This window comes from Lipotes vexillifer, unplaced genomic scaffold (assembly GCF_000442215.2).
Source record: "Lipotes vexillifer unplaced genomic scaffold, Lipotes_vexillifer_v1.1 scaffold1180, whole genome shotgun sequence".
NCBI lineage: Eukaryota > Metazoa > Chordata > Mammalia > Artiodactyla > Lipotidae > Lipotes > Lipotes vexillifer.
The window spans coordinates 1,035,971-1,062,423 of record NW_006771828.1 but is presented as its reverse complement, the minus strand read 5'-3'; the positions used below and the strand labels follow the sequence as shown (position 1 = coordinate 1,062,423).

General features: G+C 35.3%; 1 protein-coding gene across 1 annotated transcript in view; it reads right to left on the bottom strand.

Moving 5' to 3' along the window:
• The window catches only part of FAM135A (family with sequence similarity 135 member A), a 102,218-nt gene that overhangs the window by 36,611 nt on the left and 39,154 nt on the right, over window positions 1-26,453 (bottom strand). Inside the window, exons 5-9 of the mRNA XM_007447209.1 lie at window positions 25,999-26,172; window positions 22,705-22,831; window positions 21,944-22,097; window positions 13,810-13,859; window positions 7,732-7,887 (exon numbers count right to left, since the gene is read on the bottom strand). Of these exons, the coding sequence (XP_007447271.1) occupies window positions 7,732-7,887; window positions 13,810-13,859; window positions 21,944-22,097; window positions 22,705-22,831; window positions 25,999-26,172 (661 nt within the window). The remainder of the gene's footprint in view (window positions 1-7,731; window positions 7,888-13,809; window positions 13,860-21,943; window positions 22,098-22,704; window positions 22,832-25,998; window positions 26,173-26,453) is intronic.

Genomic DNA, 26,453 nt, shown 5'->3' with positions numbered 1-26,453 from the left:
TGTTTGAAAGAATTCACCTGTGAAGCCATCTGGTCCTGGACTTTTGTTTGTTGGAAGATTTTAAATCATAGTTTCAATTTCATTACTTGTGATTGGTGTGTGCATATTTTCTGTTTCTTCCTGCTTCAGTGTTGGAAGGTTATACCTTTCTAAGAATTTGTCCATTTCCTCCAGGTTGTCCATTTAATTGGCATAGAGTTGCTTGTAGTAGTCTCTTAGGATGCTTTGTACTTCTGCGGTGTCTATTGTAACTTCTCCTTTTTCATTTCTAATTTTATTGATTTGAGTCCTCTCCCTCTTCTCCTTGATGAGTGTGGCTAATGGTTTATCAATTTTGTTTATCTTCTCAAAGAACAAGCTTTTCGTTTTATCGATCTTTGCTATTGTTTTCTTTGTTTCTATTTCATTTATTTCTGCTCTGATCTTTATGATTTCTTTCCTTCTATTAACTTTGGGTTTTGTTTGTTCTTCTTTCTCTATTCCTTTAGGCGTAGGGTTAGATTGTTTATAAGATTTTTCTTGCTTCTTGAGGTAGGCTTGTATTGCTATAAACTCACCTCTTAGAACTGCTTTTGCTGCATCCCATAGGTTTTGGATCATCGTGTTTTCATTGTCATTTGTCTCTAGGCATTTTTTGATTTCCTCAGCAATCTTTTGGTTATTTAGTAATGTATCGTTTAGCCTCCATGTGTTTCTGTTTTTTACGTTTTTTTCTCTGTAATTGATTTTTAATCTCATAGCGTTGTGGTCGGAAAAGATGCTTGATATGATTTCAATTTTCTTAAAATTTACTGAGGCTTGATTTGTGACCCAAGATGTGATCTACCCTGGAGAATGTTCCACGTGCACTTGAGAAGAAAGTGTAATCTGCTGTTTTTGGATGGAATGTCCTCTAAATATCAATTAAATCTATCTGGTCTATTGTGTCATTTAAAGCTTGTGCTTCCTTATTTATTTTCATCATGGATGATCTGTCCATTGGTGTAAGTGAGATGTTAAAGTCCCCTACTATTATTGTGTTACTGTTGATTTCCTCTTTCAGAGCTGTTAGCAGTTGCCTTATGTATTGAGGTGATCCTATGTTTAGGAGCACCTCAATACATAAGCACCATATATATATGGGAGCACCATGTATATATGGGTGCATATATATTTATAATTGTTACATCTTCTTCTTGGATTGATCTCATGATCATTAGGTAGTGTCTTTCCTTGTCTCTTGTAACATTCATTATTTTAAAGTCTATTTTATCTGATATGAGTATTGCCACTTCAGCTTTCTTTTGATTTCTATTTGCATGGAATATCTTTTTCCATTCCCTCACTTTCAGTCTCTATGTGTCCCTAGGTCTGAAGTGGGTCTGTTGTAGACAGCATATATAGGCGTCTTGTTTTCGCATCCATTCAGCGAGCCTGTGTCTTTTGGTTGGGGCATTTAATCCATTTACATTTAACGTAATTATCGATATGTATGTTCCTATTACCATTTTCTTAATTGTTATGGGTTTGTTTTTGTAGGTCCTTTTCTTGTGTTTCCCACTTAGAGAAGTTCCTTAGCATTTGTTGTAGAGCTCATTTCGTGGTGCTGAATTCTCTTAGCTTTTGCTTCCTCTGTAAAGCTTTTGATTTCTCCATCGAATCTGAATGAGATCCTTGCCAGGTAGAGTAATCTTGGTGGTAGGTACTTCCCTTTCATCACTTTAAATATATCATGCCACTCCCTTCTGGCTTGTAGAGTTTCTGCTGAGAAATCAGCTGTTAACCTTATGGGAGTTCCCTTGTATGTTATTTGTCATTTTTGCCTTGTTGCTTTCAATAATTTTTTCTTTGTCTTTAATTTTTGTCTATTTTATTACTCTGTGTCTCAGTGTATTTCTCCTTGGGTTTATCATGCATGGGACTCTCTGTGCTTCCTGGACTTGGGTGGCTATTTCCTTTCCCATGTCAGGGAAATTTTTGACTATAATCTCTTCAAATATTTTCTTGGGTCCTTTCTCCCTCTCTTCTCCTTCTGAGACCCCTATAATGCCAACATGTTGCATTTAATGTTGTCCCAGAGGTCTCTTAGGCTGTCTTCATTTCTTTTCATTCTTTTTTCTTTATTCTGTTCCACAGCAGTGAATTCCACCATTCTGTCTTCCGGGTCACTTTTCTGTTCTTTTGCCTCAGTTATTCTATTGATTTCTCCTAGTGTATTTTTCATTTCAGTTATTGTATTGTTCATCTCTGTTTGTTTGTCCTTTAATTCTTCTAGGTGTTTGTTCTTTACTTCTTCTAGCTCTCTGTTAAATATTTCTCGCATCTTCTCGATCTTTGCCTCCATTCTTTTTCCGAGGTCCTGGATCATCTTCACTATCATTATTGTGAAATCTTTATTTGGAAGGTTGCCTATCTCCACTTCATTTAGTTGTTTTTCTGGGGTTTTACCTTGTTCCTTCATCTGGTACATTGCCCTCTGCCTTTTCATCTTGTCTATCTTTCTGTGAATGTGGTTTTTGTTCCACAGGCTGCAGGGTTGTAGTGCTTCTTGCTTCTGCTGTCTGCCCTCTGGTGGATGAGGCTATCTGAACAAATGTTCTTTAAGTTCTTTTTATACAAACCTGATTTATGCGTACTGTTAGATACAACCCCTACTGATTTAAGTTATTTGTTTTCTCAATCCACAGTACATTATAAAGAGCAAATGAAACCAAGGGAGGAGAATTAGAGTATACATAGTATATACAGGCATTAAGTATACATAAGTATACTAGGCAAAGGAAATAAGAACTTGATGCTGAAACAAAAAGGCCCCTCTTAAAGAAAACCTAGAAAATTCCCATAAAAAACAGATAAAATAAGTAAAAAAATTAATATAACTTGGGCCTCTCTAGTGGAGGATCTACTATCCAGACATTTTTGAGAGCACAGGACACCAGTGTACTATTAAAGCAGAATACATTACACAAGATTCATAATGATAACTAACTCACTTTGAAAGGGCTAAATTAGGTTCCATATACTCTACTTCAGAAGGTAAGCAACCATGAAGCACACTAGAAAGTTTTCATTTAAAATGGTCAAAAATAATTTAAGGAAAAAATCAGCCCTTTAGAAAGCACATATTGGATGATAACAAAATTCACTTTTGGGTAGACTTATTTCTTGAAAATTCTGGGCATGTTTTTTGTATATACACATAAAAGCTATACTACATTTTATGTTAATAATTACATTAACAATGGGAGTCTGCCTAAACCTTGCAAAATAGGAAATAAATGGCATCAAACTAAATATTATAAATAAACAATATGTTCTCAGAAAGTACTTCTGCTTTATTAAAAAAGACAGAGCTTAATATATTAAGGTTCATTGATACAGCTGTACTGAAGGAATATCAGATGAAGTAGTTTTAGAGATGAGTTCTTAAAAATGCAAACTGCGTAATGTTTTGAATAGATAACACATCATTGTAAAGAAACCTTTAAGTGGGAAAGGATGGCTATACAAGTTATTTCTAAGTCTTTCCCTCTTCTAGAGCACAGAAAGCATCAGTACACTTGAAAACGTTACAATCTTAAAATCTCCATAAAAGTTAATAAGAATTCCTGACCCTCCACCCTTGTTAGTGGAAGCTAGTGGCTACACATTAGAATCCAGGGCCCTGCTGATCCATATGGAAGCTTTAAAGGGCAAATTGAAAAAGGTGCTCCTTCAGAACAGAATGGAGATTCCTCAAAAAACTAAAAACAGAACTACCATATAATCTAGCAATCCCACTCCTGTGCATATATGTGGAGAAAACTCTAATTCAAAAGGATACATGCACCCCAATGTTCCTTGCAGCACTATTCACAATAGCCAAGACATGGAAGCAACCTAAATGTCCGCTGACAGATGAATGTGTGAAGAAGATGTGGTAAATATATACAATGGAATACTACTCAGCTGTAAAAAGGAATGAAATAATGCCATTTGCAGTAACATGGATGGACCTGGAGATGATCATACTAAGTGAAGTAAGTCAGACAGAGAAAGACAAATATCATATGATATTACTTATAGGTGGAATCTAAAATAGGACACAAATGAACTTATCTATGAAACACAAACAGACTCACAGACTAGAGAACAGACTTGCGGTTGTCAAGCGGGAGGGGGTTGGGGGAGAGAAGGAGTGGGAGTTTGGGATTTGCAGATGCAAACTAGTATATATAGAACAGATAAACAACAAGGTCCTACTGTACAACCCAGGGAACAATATTCAAAACAAAAACAAAAAGGTGCTCCTTCCACAGGCAGATACAACCTGCCTCCAGGGAGGAGAGGCCAGATTTCACATCCTACTCCCCCTAGTAGAATGCTCGTATTCAGGGAAAAGCCTAACCCTGTTAATCACTTGGAAAAAATTTTAAAAATTACCCATGCCTGGGCCCCATTCAGCACTGGTAAGTTTTAAAGTTCCCTAGGTGATTCTAATGTACAGCCATGGTTGAAAAGCACTATTTAACTTCTACTTAGACCATGACAGAGCAAGTAGTATTGGATTGACTCTACTGAAAACAACTTACAAAACTGCACAAGATACAGGAGCAACTGTTTCAAGCACTGAAGAACATCAACTAGACATGCAAAGAAGCTGGAAGATGTAACTTACAACCAAGAGATAAAAGCAGTTAGTAGAAGTAGACTCCAAGATAATCTAGGTGTTAGAATTAGCAGGCAAGTACTTTTCTTTCTCTTTTAAAATAATTAATAGACTAGGTTTTTCAGAGCAGTTTTAGGTTTAGAGAAAAATTGATCAGAAAGTATAGGGAGTTCCAATTATACCTCAAGCCCCCAAGTTTCTCCTATTATTTACGTCTTGTATTATGGTGATGCATTTGTTATAAATGACGAACCAATACTGATACATTATTATTAACTAAAGTCCATCGTTTACATTAAGGTTCACCCTTGTTGTTGTGAATTGTATGGGCTTTGACAAATGTATAGTGACACGTATCCACCATTACAATATCATAGAGAACAGTTTTACTGCGCTAAAAATCTCCTATGCTCCACCCACTAGACTCTCTCCCAATCCCCCTGAGCCCCTGGTGACCACTGATTATTTATTTATAGTTTTTCCTTTTCCAGAATGTCATAGAACTGGAATCATATAGTAGGTAATTCTTCAGATTGGCTTCTTTAATTTAGCAGTGATATACTTTTAAGGTTTCTCTATGTCTTTTCATGGTTTGATAGCTTATTTCTTTTTATTACTGAAAAATATTCCATCGTGTAAATACACAACAGTTTGTTTAACCATTCACCTGATGAAGGACATCTAAGTTTCGGCAATTATAAAAAAAAAGTTGCTGTAAATATCTGAGTGTAGGTTTTTGTGCAGACCTAAGTTTTTAACTAATTTGGGTAAATACCAAAGAGCATGGTAGCTGGATTATTATGTAAGAGTATGTTTAGATTTATATGAAACTGTCTTCCAAAGTGGTTGTATCATCTTGCATCCCCAACAGCAATGAATGAGAGTTCCTGTTGCTCCACATCTTCACCAATATTTAGTGCTGTCAGTGTTTTCAATTTTAGTCATTCTTACATGTGTGCGTGGTGTCTCACTGTTGCTTTAATTTGTGAATCCCTAATAATGTATAAGTTGGGTATTTTCCTTCCCCCAAGTGAAAGGCTAGAGAGGGCTGGAGCTGGGTCCCCCAGGTCAGCTGGACTCTAGAAAGACAGTTTCTGAGGAGGAAGGTCTTGTTAAGAAGGACAGAATGCTCTGGATGTATTTACAAATGGCTATTTCCCCCTCTCCCTGCATGAGGGGATTTCTCTGATTTGAACTACGTGAACCTGGTAGGGTTCCTGGAGCTAAAACTCATAGAAGTGTGGGTGTCCCCTAAGACTGGGCCCTCCTGGAGTTATTAACTCAAGGTTGTTCACACTGAGCCTCCAGAAATTCATCAATTACAGTTTAAGTTTTGCTCTCCTGGTACTGGCTCCTGGTGACTTCTGTTCATGGGTTGGTTTCTGCTTTGCTAAGGATTCTCTGTAACTGGCTAGCCATCTCTCCAGTTGGGGGTCAGGAGTTTATCCCGTGGCCTCGGTTCTCTAATGGACCTGAAAAGGTGTGTTGATATTTGGTTTGTTCAGCTCTTTTCTTGTTGTTAGAAAGGGAGTGATGAAGTCCAAGCCTCTTAAAGCTGGATCAGAAACCAGAAGTTCAGGCAAGTACTTTCAAGCCATAAGTATAAACTGGCCAATGACTGGGAGAAGCTGGTCATAATGAATGAAGAGATGAGGAAGCTTAGCAGAAAAATGAAATGATTAAAAAAAGAAAAGAACCAAAGGCAAATTTTGGAAGTAAAAAGTATATATCTGAAATGAAAATTTTACTAGACAAGAGTTAGAGCAGATTAGACACTACAGAAATGAGTTAATGAATTCAAAGATGGAAGAACAGAAATTATTCACTCTGAAGAGCACAGAGAAAAACTACTAAGAAACAAAATAATATCAAATAGTGTAACATAAGTGAAATCAGAGTGCCAGAGAGAGAGAGAATAGAGGAGAAAATTGGGGCAGAAAAATTCTGTAGTTCTAATGGCTAAAATTTTGATTAAAATATCACCCTGCAGATATGAGGATCTCGGCAAATCACGAGATAAATAAACATAAAGATAAATACCAATAAAATATATAAATATATATTTAGATAAATATAAAGAAAATATATAAACTACATGCAATATAAAGAAAACTACAACAAGGCACCATCAGAGTCAAACTGCTTCAAACCAAAGATAAGGAGAAAATTATAACAGCAGCTGGAGGGAAACAACAATATAAATGACAACTGATTTCTCATCCGAGATTATGGAGGATGGATGATAAAGGTATGTCTTTAAAATACTGATACAGGAAAAAAAAGTTAATCCAGAATATTGATTAAACAACCGTATCAATCAACTTGGCCTAATTTACTTATTTATTTATTTTTGGTTGTGCCATGCACCTTGTGGCATCTTAGTTCCCTGACCAGGCATTGAACCCAGGCCACTGCAGTGAAAGCACCAAGTCCTAACCACTGGACTGCCAGGGAGTTCCCAACTGTAAATATATATGTTCTCAACACTAGAACACATGAATATATTAAGCAAATACTAACAGATCTGAAGGGAGAAACAGAAAGCGACACAGTAAGTCCCCTACATACGAACGAGTTCTGTTCCGAGAGTGTGTTCATAAGGCCAATTTGTTCCTAAGTCCAACAAGGTTAGCCTAGGTACCCAACTAACACAATCAGCTATATAGTACTGTACTGTAATAGGTTTATAGTACTTTTCACACAAATAATACATAAAAAACAAACACAAAAAATAAAGAAAACATTTTTTATCTTACAGTACATTACCGTGAAAAGTACAGTAGTGCAGTACAACATCTGGTGCTTCTTAGCAGTACCAGCTACATCACTACTGCTTTTACACTTGCTTCCAGACATCGTACGCTTGAAATAAAGATACTATACTACTGTATTCTATACAGTACAGTACAGTAAAATACACAAAAGCACAACAACTTGTAGAGGATGCACGCACGTGACAACGTAGCCAGACACGTGAACTAACTTACGTGACTGGACACACGAACATGTGTTCGCATCTTTCAAAGTTCACAACTTGATGATTCGTATGTAGGGGACTTACTGTACTCATTAAAATGCTCTAACATAACTTTTTTAAAACTTACCCTCAAAGTATGGTGCTCTTGTGCTAGTACTAGTCTTAGCTCTTCATGTAGTGTTATAACTTCCAGAAACTGTCCCCATAAAGCCATTAGAAGTGAGCAAAGTTGTGCGAGATTCATATTTATAAGTTCTGCCAGTTCATCAGGATTCTCTATTTTCTGAAATGACAAGGGAAAAAACCTTTACTGCTCTCTGAGAATTACCATAACACACCTATATATATTACTGAGAATATAAAGGCAAATTTTTAGTTTTAAAAAATGTGTGTGTGTGCGCTTGCATCTGTGTGTGCACACTTGCATGTGTGTGTAGAGAGAGACCAACTGACCCATGGATTTTTTCTATCTGATAGTTACTACAGCATTTTTCGACCATTTAACCAATATTTCAATACTGGAGGTATCTTGTTACTGAAATAACATCATAGTCTAAAGTTACAAATCAGGATTCTATAGAACATGATGAAATCCAAACACTAAAATACTGGGAATTTTAAACACAATGTACAAATCATGATGAAAGTTATAAAAATTTTGAAAGATGATGAAATCTTAAAATCTGATTTTTCTCCCCATCAGCTAAGTAAAGTACTTAAAAGATCTGTAACTCCTCAGAAAGGACTGAGACACTCTCTAAAGTACTGCTTTGCCCTCACACCTGTGCTCCTAGATTTTATTTTGCTTGCGGGAATCCTTTCACAGAGCTTTCGAACACTTCTTTCCTTCTCTTTTCTAACAATTCACTCACCCAGTATTTACTGCGCACATTTTACATGCTAGGGTCTACATTCTACAGACACCAAGATTAATATGAAAAGTTTGCAGTCTAATGAGGAAAGAAAAGTGGGTAAATGATTACAATATACTATTATGAGTGTTCTAATAGTGGTATTAAATTATCCCCTTTATTTAAATATTCACCTAAACTGATGATGGAAGTTAAGAGTACTGAATGAGATGCAGAATCTTCTAAAAGGCATTTGGTTTTCTTGAATTGATAAAATTAGAACTTCTAAACAAAGAATAACAAAGGACTATAAATCAGAATGATGTTTCTCTTTGGTCAAGCATTTTTATCATGAGGACAGGCTTTTCTTCAATACACTGAGGCAGCAGTCAGTCTTCAGGGAGGTAATATCTTGATGCAAAAATCTGTCTTTAATGACTAGTAACACTAAGAAATCTACTTTAAATACATACATGGGTGCTGATCTCATTTTCCTACTGTAAAGATGGAATAAGTCATCTGCTCAGATTGAAGCTGACAGCCATTCCCGCCTACACACCAATGATGGCCTCATTTATGGCTCTGGATCACATCTCCCCGAGCTCTAGATCCAGCATCTACTGGATGACTGTACTTGGACAGTTCAACGTGTCCCAAACTGCACTGCACCCTCCCTTTCTAAAAACAAACAAAAACCCCCAAATGTTGCTTATCACATATGACCCTCTTTCTCTCAGTTTGTATTGGCTTCTTTTTGAAGTCTGCAATCCAGCAGGCTTTTCTTCCCCAACCCAAACCAAGCTTCCATTTATCTTCTTAACTAAGAGAACACTTAAAACAAAAACTCAGCAACATTAGTAAGAAAGGAAGGGATCGTGTCTTATTCACTTTTGTGACTCTGGTTACCGGTACACAGTAGTCACTCAATAAATACTTACTGGACGAATAAATGAATGAATGAATAAGGAATTACAGGCCTTGGATAAGGAAAAAGCTCCCAGAATACAAGGACAAACTCAGAAAACGCTGACAAATTCCAGAATTCTGGAATGGAAGCTAACAGAGTCAACAGATGATAAGTACTGATTCATCAACATACACAGAAATTCTACAGAGGTGTTCTGCCCTAGAAAATGGTTTATAAATGTTATTAGAAATGAAGCTAACAAGTTTCTCATGTCTCCTAAGAACACACAAAAGATTAAGATGTACTATAAAGAAGCTGAAACCTGCAGTATTGTTTCAAGAATGAATTTAATGGAGTTAGGAAAAGAAGACTAGAATAAGTATTTGACAGTGATTAAGTAGCACTATGTAAGGCAAGCAATGCTACACCTATAGTATAATCTACACACAAGTAGAACTAATTCTCCTCCAGAGAGCAAGGCTATCTAGATACCTTGTATTTATTAATTGTATTTCTCAGGGATCATGGCACCAAGGTTCTGAGAAAGGACTTTTAGTATTTTCATTATTGGGAAAAGCATCCCTTCAGGTATAAACAAATTACTCCTTTGGTTTATGTAACTCTTTACAGTAAGTGTCAAAATATAAATAATAATTTCTTTTTTACATTAAAAAGGAAATCAGAATTAAGTTTGACAAGATCTTTTATATGTATAAATGTAGGGATAATAAGACCTTACATTTATATATTTTTTTCAAATAACATTATTTTGTCCTGTTCATAGCATTCACTGACCTTGTTTGATTACAAAATGGTGCTTACTTTAATAGACTTGGAAAATGGGGGAAAGCAAAAAAGAAAAAAATAAAGTTCATTTTATAGTCTTCAATTTTTTTCAGTTATAGAGAGGAAAACCAGAATCATATATAGCTTTATGCCATTTTCACTGGATAACACAGTATGAGCATTTCCTTACATCATCAAACATTTGTTGAAAGCAACATTTTTAAGGTTGTACAACTTTTTTAGATTATGAGTGTCCCATGATTTCTTTAACCATTGTCCTACTGTTGGGGATTTATTTAATGTTTTACAATATTATAAGTTACACTACATATGAATTTCTGTTTATTTGGTATAAATTGAGAAGAAATACTCTTTTTGGCTTTGGATACATACTGCCAAACTAATCTCTGAGAAAGATCTATGAGGTACGAGAATCTGTATCTCACCATATCTCAATAAGCATTACATTGTTATTAAAAAATCACAGCTAGGGCTTCCCTGGTGGCGCAGTGGTTGAGAGTCCGCCTGCCGATGCAGGGGACACGGGTTCGTGCCCCGGTCCGGGAAGATCCCACAGGCCGTGGAGCGGCTGGGCCCGTGAGCCATGGCCGCTGAGCCTGCGTGTCCGGAGCCTGTGCTCCGCAACGGGAAAGGCCACAACAGTGAGAGGCCTGCGTACCGCAAAAAAAAAAAAAAAAAAAAAAAAAAAAAAAAAATCACAGCTAGGTTAAAAATGATGTCAGAATATTTAAATTTTGGTTTCTTTGATAATTAAATACTTTTCATATATTTATTAGCAGTTTTTGTAATTTGGTGTCTAACCTATACTAATATGAAAAATGGGGAATAACAGGTTTCCTTAACGATTTGTAAGACCTCTTTGTAAGACCTCTTATTATTCCACCTCTTGTGTATTCTATCTGCTGTCAAAGTTTACCATAGTTTACGTTAAATTTTATGACGTCCATTTAAATACTGAAATTAAATACGAGTACATAAAAATTTATTAGTAATATTTGAATACATATAATTTTTTAACAGTACAGACGGATATAAAGAATAAAACTTTTCCTTCACAGCCCCATCCTTCATGCTATTGTTTTCTGTTTTTTGTTTTTTTGCGGTACGCGGGCCTCTCACTGTTGTGGCCTCTCCCGTTGCGGAGCACTGGCTCCAGACGCGCAGGCTCAGCGGCCGTGGCTCACGGGCCCAGCCGCTCCGCGGCATGTGGGATCTTCCCGGACCGGGGCACAAACCCGTGTCCCCTGCATCGGCAGGCAGACTCTCAACCACTGCGCCACCAGGGAAGCCCTGTTTTCTGTATTTTTGTTAAGTTTGAAATGTATATGTATGTGTGTATATATATCCTTTCAAATATTTTATATGTAATCTAATCACACAAATATGATCAAATACATACAGAGCTTTTATTAACACACAAAAATCATACTCATATTTTTCCAGCTTATTTTTTCTTTTTTTTCTTTTAAAGATTTTTGACATGGACCATTTTTTTAAAAGTCTTTATTGAATTTGTTACAACATAGTTTCTGTTTTAAATTTTGGTTTTCTGGCCCTGAGGCATGTGGGATCTTAGCTCCCGGATCAGGGATCCAACATGAACACCCTGTATTGGAAGGCGAAGTCTTAACCACTGGACTGCCAGGGAAGTCCCTATTTTTTCAATTAATATATCCTAGAGAGCTTTTCAGCATGAAAACAGTACCTTGCATCATAGATGAATACATATATCTTGAATTAAAGAATCTATGTCAATGCATAGAGACTTGCCTAATCCTTTCAAATGGCTACATGGGAATTGATAATTCTTTATGTCTGTTGAAATGTATTAGCACTTCTGCGGGACAGATTCCTAAATAAAAACTGTTTTGTGGCAGAGCACGTGTTTTTAATAGATGTTTTCAGAATAGATTGATGAAGTGACCTAAAAAAATGTACGAGTTTCTACCCTCACCAACAGCATAGGCAGATACTAGTTTCCCTACACCCTTATCAACAATGCAGATTAGCAGTCACTTTCATTTTTGCGAATTTCATGGTCAAAAAACCCTTTTATTGTTTAAATATGCATTTCCCTGGTTTTCAGTAAGACTTAGTGTCACCTATGTAGCTAACTTGTTCTGCTAAGAACTGCATTTTGTACATTGCCTCTATGCATATCCCTTTTTCCCGGGGCGGTGTTTTGAAACTGATGCATAGGACCTCTTTATATATTGTGAGTATTAATCATTTGCCACTTTTAAGTATTGCAAATATTTTCTTCCAGTTTATTGCTTCCTTTCAACTTTATTTATATTTTATTTTGTTTAAAGAAGTTTCAAATCATCAATACCTTATTTTGTCTTTTATACTATTACTCTAAAAAAGTTATTTCATATCCTAAGATCAGATTGTTTATATATACATGTATATGTAAATTTATCTTCCAAATTTTTCTGGACATTTAACTCTTCAAGTCCATTTAGAATTTTCTTCTATAGTATGGTATTTTACCACACTATTTATGTAACCCGATATTTTATCATATATTCAATTCTTAAACATATTTAGTGACTGTTTCAGTGCTATTTAGTTTCACTGATTTGTCTTTCTAGTCTTTTAGAGAAGTCCTACTCTATTTCCATAACTGTAGTTTTATATATATATATGTTAGCATCCACTTGGGCAAGTCCCTCTATATTATTATTATTCAAAAGCTTTTCTTAGTCATCCTTACCTTTCTTTAAGTGATCTTTAACATAAGCTTAAAGTTTCCAACAGGATTTTGATATAGACGCATTAATATTATTAACTTGAGAAAAACTGGATCTTTCAGAGATCGTTCACCTTTCCATCTGGGAGTATCATAAATGTTTATTCATCCAAATTTCCTTTAATATGTCAGTGAAACACTGTGGATTTTTTTTTCCATATTAATCACAAACATCTTATTATTTCTAAGCGTATATAATTCTTTGGGGCAACTATTATAATGACATTAGTGCTCCTGCCTATGTATAATTTTACAAGGAGAAGGTAAATACCTTTTTCAAAGGGGTCAAGTCCTCATTTAAATTTACATACAGAAATACAACCCGAAGTCAATATATTTTTGTTTGATTCATGTCTCCGATTTCTTCCATTAACGTAGCTAAACAAGAGTGAAATACATAGGGATCCTAAAATAGTCAAAACATTTAGTTCCATGGGGAAGAAAAAGGAAAAATAAAAATCTATTCAATTTAATTACAAGAATGAACTAGTGGAAAAATGGTCTGAGACAAACTGATCTCTTGAAATAAAACAAACTTTCATTTCTAAACAGTATCACTTTACAAAAATATGTAAGTTTAAGTAATGCTTAAAAAAAATTTTCCAGAAATTTTTTGGATGAACTAATAAGAGAAAAAGGACAGTTCTGATCAGTTAATTGTCTTTGCTATTTCATTTATATGCACAATAATATACATTTTAAAGTTAATTTAACTTCACATTCAAGTCAAATGTTGTTTGATCAACTAAGTTGTGTTTCTACCTAGATCAACAATTTTATCTTTGCATTTTGGAAAGGATAAATAATTAATATTTTCTTTAATAAAATATTTAGAAAACAGAATCCACTCAAATAACTTGGTAACGTGAATTTTAAAAATGCAAGTACCTTGACTTCTTCACATAATTCAGTAAGTCGCGCTTCCACATCCATTTCCTCTGAAAGGAGTAAAGAGTAATTGGAGGAAGTATCTCAATGTTAGATCTGTAAACTGTTTTTGAAATTATAGAAATAAATTAAATTACCTTTAAAAAACCAGAAGGTTGCAAAATATCGGACTATATTAAATGAGTTAAATTTCAATGTAATATATTTTTCTAAACACATTAATCATGCAGGTAATGTGATAATTAGTAAATTCTATGTTCTGATTACAGGCATACCTCGAAAATATTGCAGTTCGGTTCCAGACCACTGCAAAAGAGTGAAAACTGCAATAAAGCTAATTACATGAATTTTCTGGTTTCCCAGTGCATATAAAAGTTACATTTACACTATACTGTAGTCTATTAAGTGTGCAATAGCATTATGTCTAAAAAACAATGTACATACCTTAATTTCAAAATATTTTATTGCTAAAAAAATGCCAACCATTATCTGAGCCTTCAGTGAATTGTACTCTTTTTGCAATAGTAACATAAAAAATCACTGATCACAGATCACCATAATAAAATAATGATAACAATGAAAAAGCCTGAAATATTGAGAGAACTACCAAAATGTGATACAGAGACACAAAGTGAGCAAATGCTGTTGGGAAAAATGCTGCCAACAGACTTGCTTGCCGTAGGGTTGCCATAAATCTTCAATTTGTGGAAAACACAGTATCCATGAAGTGCAATAAAGTGAGGTATGCCTGTATTAAGTAGCGGGTTTCTGTTCTCATAAGAGGCTAACACTGTCAAGGAACTACTGACTATATACCTCAAGTAACTTGCACAACTGCACCACAGAAAAGATAAAACATACAACTAAGGTTTTATTGCACTTCACATATTATAAATACCAGTGATCTTAGTATTTTGTATTACATATGTACATGCTTCACTTTTTACAAAAGCTTCGTTTTTTACAGTAGCTATAGTTCAAGTCAAAATAATTTTTATAACCAAAACATATATAAAGCATGCCTGGAATATAAGCTGTTTAATGAAAATGAATGACAAAATCCTTTCCGACAAAAAGTAAGTTTCTATTTTAGTTTAATAAATTCAGTTGTCTATCAGTCTAAAACCGAGGCAATTTTTTCCCATATAATCCTGACTTATTTAATGTATGCTACAACCATTTACAAAGGGGGGTGCAGATTAATTTACAATCAAAATGGTAATATTTACAAAAGGAGTACAGAAACTAACAGAATAGAAGACTTATTAGTTACTTTTTGCAGGGAATACATTTCGCTAAAGCCTGAAATATCATGTTTAGATATACTCAGTTTTTCTTCAGAAATCAAACTAAAATGAGTTCTCCTAAGAGAACTCTAACAGCATAGCGTCAGCACACAACATTCCATAATCGTGTTGCTGTAAGGGAGTTTAACTGATCATTCTCACACAAAAGCAAGAATACATTCTGTGACATCCTTGAATTCATTCATCAGCTCACTGTCTTGTAAGGTATACTGAATGTTTACTAGTTGATAAAAAGAATGATAAACATTTAAATTTGATAAAATAAGCAGTTACACTGATGTGCTGAACACAACCAAGCTATGATGGGAACAACAAACACTCTGTTGGTAACTAAAACCAGGAGGACACACAAATGTTTTGGAATTCACAAAATATATACATAACCCACTGATAACTAAAGAAATCTGCTGAGATTTCAAAAATCATTTCACAGTCAGGTAAATCAGTGGCTTCTAATGTTAGGTTTTCCAAAAAAAAAAGAAAAAATCTGGCAGACCCTGTATTAAAATCGTAACTTCCATATGCCAGCATCTGTCTTCACATCACTCATGATGTTTTCCTTTGATAGAAGAAAATCAGCAAAATTGGTCTTAGTAGGTTACATATCCTACCTATGAATTTTTAAAAAATGAAAATAAACTTTTTAGAGTTTTGATACACTTTTCTCATCTTTACATACAAGAGCCTAAGTGCAGAAACTGGTCCATTTGCATCAGGGCTCGTGAGAGCTACTTCAACGCAAACACCTTCAGGGATGCTTAAATGCAAAACTTAACTTCAAAACCTTTGAGATGAAATGATTTCAACATCATTTAGGATTTTAACTGAGTTTAATTAATTTTTCCTTTAAAAATGCCTATGTATCTATTTATACAACTGTATAGAAATGTATACAGGTTATTTTCTTACAATTTTTCTTTTCGGCAGCGCCATGCGGTGTGATCTCAGTTCCCCAACCAGGGACTGAACCCAGGCCGTGGCAGCGCAAGCCTGGAATCCTAACCACTAGGCCACAAGGGAGCTCCCTACACACTTTGTTTTACCTTGGCTCCTCCTGCTAATTGAAGGTGGCAGCTTAGAACACATCCTTCCATATTTTCAAATATATACATATATGAGATCTGGAGTCACTGCTTTCCAAAAATGGGTGTATTTTACAAACCTGCTGCGATTTGCTTCTTTTCTCTCAGCACTACTCCATGTAAATGGGATATGCAGCCCTAAAGCACTTTTTTCAAATGGCTGCATAATATCCCTTGGTGTGGGTACCTCAAAGTCCATTCTTTGCTGAATGATGGGCATTTATCTTTGTTTTCAGTGTTTTGCCACTAAGAATACTGTGATCAACGTGCGTGTACATATACCGTTACATACAAGTACTCCTTTCCGTGCTACAGATGAACAAAAATGGAGTTGCTAGGTCGAAAGGTAAATGTATCTTAAATTTATCTTCTAAATCTATCCACCCTCTCATCTACTCATTCATTCAACAGATATTCACAGCATAGTTCAGATAAAACCAATACACTGCTAGGAGTTAAGGATGAAAGATATCTCAAAAAAAGTGTTATTAACTAACTTCACTATGTTTTAGTTTTGAATCAAGTCTTTTCCCACTCAACCAAATACTGGGCCCTTCTTTATATAGGCCTTATTATATGAGCAGCATTTTAAAAAATTATTTAGCATGCTCACATCTAAATTGATAGGCTGACAATACAATAGTTAATGAGAAGTATATTTTTATTGCTAAAAAGACCACTAAAACATGTCATAAACGACCATAATTTCACACCATGAATTCTTTAATTTTATAGTTAAGTTACTTAATGAGAATATAAAATTATATTCTAAAATAATGATCATAAATAAATCTTCAACCTTTCTTTTTTCCTTCCTGATAACAAGATAAGTTTCTCACTTCACAGTTTTAGTGAAAACTGACACAATTTAAGTATTTCTGGGCTAGTTTTCATTTGAGAAATGTGGAGAAAGATTTTGGCTCCTTAATTTCCTTTTGTCCATACTTCTGAAAACTGAGAAACAAATGCTGTGATTTAATTTTATTTTTTATTTCTACAGCTTTTAGTAACTATAAAAAAATGTAATAGTGATGGTCTATTCAACACCAAGTAAAAACTTTCAGTATACTTATGGAAAGATAATAAATTAAGTACTATTGCTATTCAAGAACAAAAGTCTATAACATATAGGGAAATATATCAATAAAATAATGAGATCAAACTATTTCCTTTCAAATGTGTAACATATCTGGATAGTGGCGACTTGATATTACTGTATTTTGCTTTTTAAACTTAGAACAATAAAAAATAAATACAAATTGACTCAAAAAACAAAGCCAGATACTAAAGATGCTTCTCTCTTTACTTCTGTAATGCATGAAATTAGCTTCAGTTTTTAAACCACATTTTATTATCCTTAGCCCTACCCAAAGACAAACTGACTTTGAACAAATTTAAGGCATTACCATTAAACCAACAAATTCTGGCAATGAACATGGTTTCCAAAAAGTGCTCTTTGTAGGAACTCTAAAATGAATATGTTAAAAGCCAAAGAAATCTTTGCATTTAACATTTCCAGTTTTAAATAAAAACTTCAATATTAAAATTAATTACAAATTAACCAAAGCTTACCTACAAACCAAATTGATTCTAATAGTAAGTTCTTACATAAGGGTGGTAGGAACATACAATATTAAGAAATACATATTTATGAAATTTGACACTAATTTAAAGCAAAGTTTCCTGCTAATTAAAAAGGATTATTTACTTAACCTATTTGTAAACGTACCTAGACAGGTGTCTTTCTGGGTTGGTGGCTGTTTTCTTCTGAGAAGGCGCTCATAAAGGACCTGCATGTTGGCCTTGGCTAGTTATAAGGATTGCACACAGCACTAGTTACTATACTCCTTTTACAATAAAATTTATTAGAATTTTCCAATTTGTTATTAATAGTTTTAGTATTGATCTGACAGTGCAGTTAGATTAGAACACTAAAGCAAAATCTTTCAGTTAGTTAATTAGCTTATTAGAATTATAAATGATGTACATTCACGTTTATGTTACTTTGTTCTTTTTTCTATTTAAGTGTATGTGCCACTCAACATTTCATAATCCAATATTATTTTTATGTTTTAATTTCTTAAACTCAGAATTTTAGAGTTGGCAGGGGTCTCAGAGATCAGCGAGGTCAACCTCCTGCCTTTACAAGTGTAGAGAACGGGGCCCCAAAAGGTTACATGACTTGGTAAAGCCTAGATTCCAGAATCCCTGACACCCATTTTCAGTAAGAGTTCCTTGCACCAAACCAATATTTAACTGTATGTCATCAAAAAAATGTACATCATTCATCTACGAGAAAAGAAAAAGACACAAGCAGAACAGAATTCAAGTCAATATTTTTAAAAAGGGAATAGAGCTTAGATATACTCCTCACACCATGGTGGAATTTAAGACTTTTAAATATATACATATTTGAAAACTCAAGAAAAGTGCTAAATAGTAGAAGGAAATAGAATACATCCTCTAATCAAGAACTACTTTACAAACTTACTAAAACTGGTGAATATAATGATGTTTAGTCAACACTGTTTTACAGAAATATTATCTAGTGCCTACAATCTAATTTTGCTAGGATAAAAATAAACAATGTTAATAGTTCAGAATATGCAATAGTTTTTTTTGAATAGTTAATAATATTTTTAGATGTTTTCCTAGAATATGCATTCAAGAATAAACTAAAATTCACAATAAATAGAAAATATAAATAATTAAAAGTTTAAGAGTAACACAAAGTATCACTGATAAATATTTACTGAAGATGAATCTTGAATTTAAAAATCCCTAGGAAACTACTATAAAGTATGTGCTGATGTCTATGTACTTTTCAATTATCAACAAAAACTGTATTGTGCTATTTCATTCATTCATCCATTCAACAAATATATTTTGAGTAAACACCATGTGTAAGGTACTAATAATTTTATTCTACCACTATTATTTACTTATTTGAAACTGAAGTCTAGGGGTTTGCTTTAGAATTTTATTTTCTGATAAAATATTTTAAGCAAATAATTTGGAATAAAATTGATATTCATTTAGTAACTGACTCCTGAAATTAAACATAAGGGCTCTTTTAATTATGATATTTTCTACATTATATTCATAAGCCCAAAGTAATACATATGTGCCATAAAAGCCATCCTTACCCCAAAGTTAAAAATCTTATAAGTAAATGAATTATCATACTGAAGTTAGATAAATTAGTGCTAATACTGTCTAAGCTATTTGAAATAAATCTTTGCCTTTGAAAAGAGATGCTTGTTTCCTTTAGACATTATTTCCTTTTGTACAGAAATATGTTTTTATAAGTTAAAATGTGGTTCAAGTGTTTTTCCATTCGGAAACATTACACGTTAAAACTCTTTGAAAATTCCGTGCACGCAGCACGGACAGGCCCACCTCAGACAGGGCTCTCTGTACTAACCCACAAGAACCCCACCCAGCTGTGGGAGTCTCTCCTGTCTCTCTCAGTGCTGAACTGACTCCTTATTAAGGGAAAGGGGATGTCAAAGCTCTTCAAAGACCTAGAAGACGCCTGCTCTTTCCTCAGCACTTTGCTCAGCCCGAAGGAATTCCTCCGTTAACCAGTTTTCCTTGTGGATAACCAGTTTTCCTTGTGGAGCTTCCTCACGCCTTCTGCTTTCTGGATGCCCTCCTCTTTCCTTCCTGATGCATTCAGCACATATGGACCCCTTCAATCCTCCTGCCCTTAGAATGGAAACCAGTTTGCATAAACAGTCCCAGTTACTTACAGGTAGTTAGTGACAGTAATGGTGCACACATGCACATGCAGTGCTGAGCACTACACGATGATGTCTCCACGAATTCAACATCCAAACTACTAACAGATTCTCCTATAGAAATGCCATTACACGTAGTTTCTGTGTCATACCACTACTTTTCAGTAACATGGTATCACCCTTCATTAACATTATGGTTTAATAATTTTGTGGTCTGACCATTAAACCTAAGTTAACTAAAATGTATCATATAATTCTCCTAAGAAAATGTGTTTGAATCCCAAAGAACCAAATTAAAAAATACATGAAGCATAATTTTTCCATTAAATTAGTTCTATTCTACAAACAATTCTTTCATTTTCAAAAAAGAACATTTTTAAAAGTTTACATTTGAGGCAGTGGTCTCTTAAAGGATTTTCCTAAGGGAAATAGAAGATTCTAAGTACATGAAACAGCAAGGAAAAAGAATATTCCAGAGAATAGTAATCAAAAGGTTTCCGTACTACCATTTTTGACTTGAGGAAGAATACATGAGCAAGAAAGAACAAACATTTTCCTACTGCTTGTAAAACTGGGGATACGTTGGGATCCTTGAATTAAGCATTCTAAATAGTCAACTGAATGATATCTGTTTCTAGTCAAGTCAGGAAAAGTGTGCACTCAACTGACTGATAATGAAATTAATCCAACCCGTGGGAGCATCTGCTGACAGGCAGCAGTACAACAGCCAGCCTGTTCTCACAGCTGAACTTCAGTGAGGTACAGATCACTTTCTTACAATTCTTTTGTATCTCAAGATAGGCAGTTATAAAAACGGGCTAATTAGTCTCAAACCCAAGAATTATTTTCTGTAACTATTTTTGATAGTGCATCAATATTGTTAAAAGACTGAGATCCTTGAGGAACAAAGAAATAAATAAGAACAGTGATTAATTTCAGTAAAATTTAAAAAGTAATTTCTGATTTATTCAAGTATAATGATGAAAATAATTTATTCTAAAGAGAATTAAAATGCGCTTCTTATGATGAGTTATTATAGCTGATATTTGAAAGTAAAAGCTTATAAAACTTTCATAAAATGTCTGAATAAAAACGTTTTTGCAGATCTCAATAATTTATCTTCTGTGAAGTGATATATGTATTTTGCAAACTACAAGTGGTATACAAAATCAAGGCAATATGATTGTTTATTGTGTATTACAATATACATGCAGATATTAATGTCAGACAAAAACCGAAGACTGGTGTTTTAAAATTATTTAAAAATTTTTCAGAATGTTAAAACTGAGTAATGTTATTATTTTCTGAAATTAAATAAAAGAAATAAGATCTGAGATCACTTAAAACCAAACATATGGGGCTTCCCTGGTGGCGCAGTGGTTGAGGGTCCGCCTGCCGATGCAGGGGACGCGGGTTCGTGCCCTGGTCTGGGAGGATCCCACATGCCGCGGAGCGGCTGGGCCTGTGAGCCATGGGCCGCTGAGCCTGTGCTCCGCAACGGGAGAGGCCACAGCAGCGACAGATCCGCGTACCACAAAAAAAAACCAAAAAACAAAAAACCAAACGTATTTAAAAACAAAGGTCCCAAGGACCTACAATCTGCTTAGACTGTTAAATATTTGGAAGTATGGATTTAATTTATGTTACCTAATCTATCTAATTTCTCTTCCCTATCTAATAATTCTATGGATAATTACATTTGTTTTCTAGTAAGCTTTCTGCTTGTATTCTAAGAGAAGTAGTAATATTGACATACTGTTCAAAAAAATCTACCAAAAGACATTTCAAACTTAGCACCAAGAAATTATTTCTCAATATCATACCGTTTTTTTAATTTCAGAAAGTAATTATCAAAGATTGAAAAAGATGAAGTTGAGAGAGAAGCAAAAGTGAAGCACATAAACTTGGTTTTAGTACAGAAACTATGGCCAAGCTGATAACTAGCAATATGAGAATGAAGAGAGTGCCTTGAACTAAAGCAGAGGTCTGGCTACTTTCAACATACCCAGTTCTAGTTTCTGACAAGAGGGAAGCTCTTCCGTTACCGTAATGAAGTAGCTGTGCAGCCCCTTGAATGCCAGCAGGAGGGTGGCGCAGAGGGTGTAATGGAAACGGTAGGCGTGACGCAGGAAGGAGTCTGCAATGACGAAGCTGAAGCCCTAAACAAGGAGTCGATTTGGGACACACTGTTAGTAACCAAGAGTCTAAAAATAGCACCCTTGAAGCTTAGAAAAATAAAGGATTTACAAATCACAGTTAATTCTAAAACGGATAAGAAATCTAGCAATATCTTAGGGAGTTGTTCTCATTCATACAAGTAATTTAAACACAGGAAACTTCGACTGAGTGGTACTCCACTTCTGTAGTCTGAGCCCCCTTTTCTTTCTGGGGAGTAATGGCTGTATTCATACTGCTGGGTCTCAACTCTGGGTCTCAACTCTGGCAGTGACTCTTTACAAGCACCTCTGCAAAAATGATTCTACCAGTTGTGTGAAGGGAGCAGGGGGAGAGAGTAAGTAATAAAAAAGGCCCCGGCTGTCAAAGGTCTCTATCCATTAAGTCTTGTAAAATCTTGAGGTATCAGGTTCGTTTTCAAAAAAACAACTGGAACCAACCAATTTGTTAAGATCATATTTAATTAGATCTGTAAGTTGTTGATCTCAAATAATTAACAAAAGAACAATCACATTCACAAAGATAACAGTTAAAACAAATTTCATTCAAAGTAAGAGAGAAAAGAGGATTTATAAACATATCAGTTCTTACATCTGGTGATAACTGTTTTGTGTAGTTAATACCAAAGACCACACTTTCAAGAGTAGGAATCACAGAATCTTTGTTTTGTGCTGGTGCATTTCTGTTTAACCAAGTAGTCTTCACAGGGCGAGGAAAGCTGGAGGAACAAGCATCACATTATTATTGTCATAAGAGCCTATTTATAGTGTTAAGTTAAATGTTTACAAAAGAAAGTCTTAGAGGGGCAGAATAAAAAGCAAGGGCTTTGCAAGGCTATGATTTCTAAACTCTTCTTAAAGTAACTTTACAATTTTTCCTTTAAGAATTTGAGATAAAGTACTGGCTAACTATAAGAAGGCCAAAGCATTTGACTGGTTGGCAGTTTGGCAAAAGGGAAAAGACAGGAAAGTAAATCAAATGTACCATAAGCAGAGAGCAGCCTTCATTTGCAAAATGAATTTGCTTTGCAAAAATGAAATATCTAGATCCTAGCAACGAGGGTGTCGCAAGTCATTGGTAAATACCACTTGCTATGAAGTGTTTCTTAAAATTGAGCCATTAAAAAAAAAAAATTTGAGCCAAAGAAGCTATATTTAAAAAAATCAAATATAAGAAACAAGTTATGCAAAAAACAAGCGAAGAAAAATCCTAACCTTAGTTACTTTAACTAATTGATTTAATGCCTATAGTTGGGTTGATCATAGAAATTGTTTTATATAAATATAATATTTAGGGACTTCCCTGGTGGCGCAGTGGTTAAGAATCTGCCTGCCAATGCAGGGGACACGGGTTCGAGCCCTGGTCCGGGAAGATTGCACATGCCGCAGAGCAACTAAGCCCGTGCGCCACAACTACTGAGCCTGCGCTCTAGAGCCCGTGAGCCACAACTACTGAGCCCATGCACCACAACTACTGAAGCCCGCATGTCTAGAGCCCGTGCTCTTCAACAGGAGAAGCCACCATGATGAGAAGCCCGCACACCACAATGAAGAGTAGCCCCCGCTCGCCACGGCTAGAGAAAGCCCGCGTGCAGCAATGAAGACCCAACGCAGCCAAAAATAAAAATAAAGAAATTAAAATAATAATAATAATGTTTAAAAATGTAATACTGTAAACTAAAAATTTTTTCATCTAGTTTAGAGGACTAAAAAGTCCAGCTATAACAAAACTTCAGGAGAAACCCTGCATTTATAGAAGCATAAATAGTGAGGAACACTACCGTTAACAGGACCCCTCTACCAGCGTGCCACCAGCAAAAAGCCTTCCTTCCCCTTGCCTTGCTTTCCTTCCCGACCCTCTCCTTTACAGGCAAAGAAGGGCACAGCTCTAGCAGCAAGAGAGGGGACATCAGAGCCCAGGGCAGTGACGGAAAGAGCAGCGACCCCAGTTGTCGCAGGCGCCTCAGTCTCTTCTCCCATCGCCAACCAGAGCCAACAGCTAGTCCTCTTGGCTTCTTATTCTGAGCCAAAAAAGTCCTCTCCTTGCAGTGAACGGTCTCTAGGAGATGAGCCGCCTCTCCCCACCAGTCTGTGCAAGAGCTGCAGTACCGCAGGAAGAATCGCACTGAGTCACCAGGACGAGCTCTCCGTACTCAGGGATTAGAGAGCAGCAGTGATAACCCGAGCTAACCGCTAGGGACTGTTTGCGCATTTCTTCCGAAAAGAAATGAAGCCATTGTTATAAAGAAAAAGGAATGCTTTAAATAGCTTCGTTAGGGATTCTTACTGAAATTACAAAACTAAGAAATTCAGAAAACTACTGGAATGTATTTTATAAACAGATTAAAAACTTTTAGCATTAAAACCTAACAGGCGGGCTTCCCTGGTGGCGCAGTGCTTGAGAGTCCGCCTGCCGATGCAGGAGACGCGGGTTCGTGCCCCGTTTCGGGAAGATCCCACATGCCGCGGAGCGGCTGGGCCCGTGAGCCATGGCCACTGAGCCTGCGCGTCCGGAGCCTGTGCTCCGCAAATGGGAGAGGCCACAACAGTGAGAGGCCCGCATAACGCAAGGAAAAAAAAAAAAAAAAAAACCTAACAGGCTATTCATATAAAAGTAATATTGTATACTACTTATTTGAAAGTTGTACTTCAAAAAAAAAAACTTTCCTGTCAAAGAATTTTCATTGAGTTATCATGCTGTTAAAAATTAATTTATTTAATCAACATCTAAAATTGTTTTGAATAAGTTTATAATAAAATTATATATAATCATAGGAACACTTTCCTGTGTACAAAAGTTATAGCAACTGAGAAAAAGCTCTCAAATGTCTAACAGGAAAGACAAAAATGGCAAAACAACTAGTTCCAGATCTTACTACAGAATAAGGAAGGCAAAGCAGGCCATCAGGAGAAAGAGACTTCTTCCTGGCCCCATGCTCTAAAGACATCATGGGACAACACAGGGGAAGTGGGGCTCACAATTTTTACAGCAACGTAAAGACATGCAACAGGCTGTTACTTGGGGAAAATATGTTAAATTGTCTTGGTTTTCTATAAATTCTGGAGTAGGTAATTCTACAAAATCACCTACTTAGTTTTCTGATAAGTCAGTTTAACATTATAACCCTTAAGCATCATCCCTAACATCAGTTGCTGGAATAAAATTTGCATCAGAAATTGTAATGTAGTTCAGAAGTCAAGTCAATTTGGAGCCTTTTCACATAAGTTATTGATTTAAAAGTGTCTATCTGTTACCCATGCCACAAGGATGATGTCTTACTGTAAGAACTAAAGAGCTTGAACTGTATTCTTACATTAATGAAAGACAACCCATCTCCCCATGGAAGTAAGCAGAAAAAACAATTAGCCCAATGAATTTATTATGATCCAGAATATTATGTACCTTTAGGCTAACATGATATAGTTTAAAATGGCTTACTTAGTAAAGATCCATAAAATTGGTTAATAACTTAGAAAACAAGAATTACTGTATAGATTTAAGAAGATAAATTAGTCTAGAGAAAATACACAAAAACTATGAAAAAATGAATACACTTTCCCAGAGAATGAATAGTTACAGTCAGCATTGCATAAAAACAGAGGTGCAGACTAAACAATGCTGTATGGTTACTTCCATATTGCATTACTTTTCTTGGTCAGTTTACTTGACAAAGAATGCTCCATATTTTTGTAATAAAAAAGTCATCAATATAATGTTCCCATGCTCTTATATTTTATTAATACTTCAGTATAAAAATGAAAGTGTTTATTAAGTAAGTGTGATTTTAGAAATTCCTATTTCAGTTATCTTTATCAAAGTATATGTTTTCATTATAAAAATAAAAGATACTATGTAATTAAGGAGCGGGAAAGTGGTTACATTTACCTTATTAGTGGCTGGTGTAGTGCAACCAACGATGCATGGACTGTCACAGACACTACAGAAAGGTGGAAGTAATCAAACATGACATTGACATGGTGATGGAGGCCTCTTTGGAGGCTAAAGTGCAGCTTCAGTGTTCGGCTGCTTATTAGCTGCAAGGTGTTCAGATCATCTGCCCTATAAAAAGCAACACATTTGCTTATTAGTACGAAAATTTAGTAAAGGCAAACATTCTGTAGCATAGTTTAAACTATCAAAACCTTTAATTACTTAATTATTTTTTAAAAACAGAATGAGAATAATTTTTAAAGCATCACATTTGCACTAGACAGTAATATGAAATCTAACAGTAAGAAAATAACCAGATCTTTTGGGCTTCCCTGGTGGCGCAGTGGTTGAGAGTCCGCCTGCCAATGCAGGGAACACGGGTTCGTGCCCCGGTCCGGGAAGATCCCACA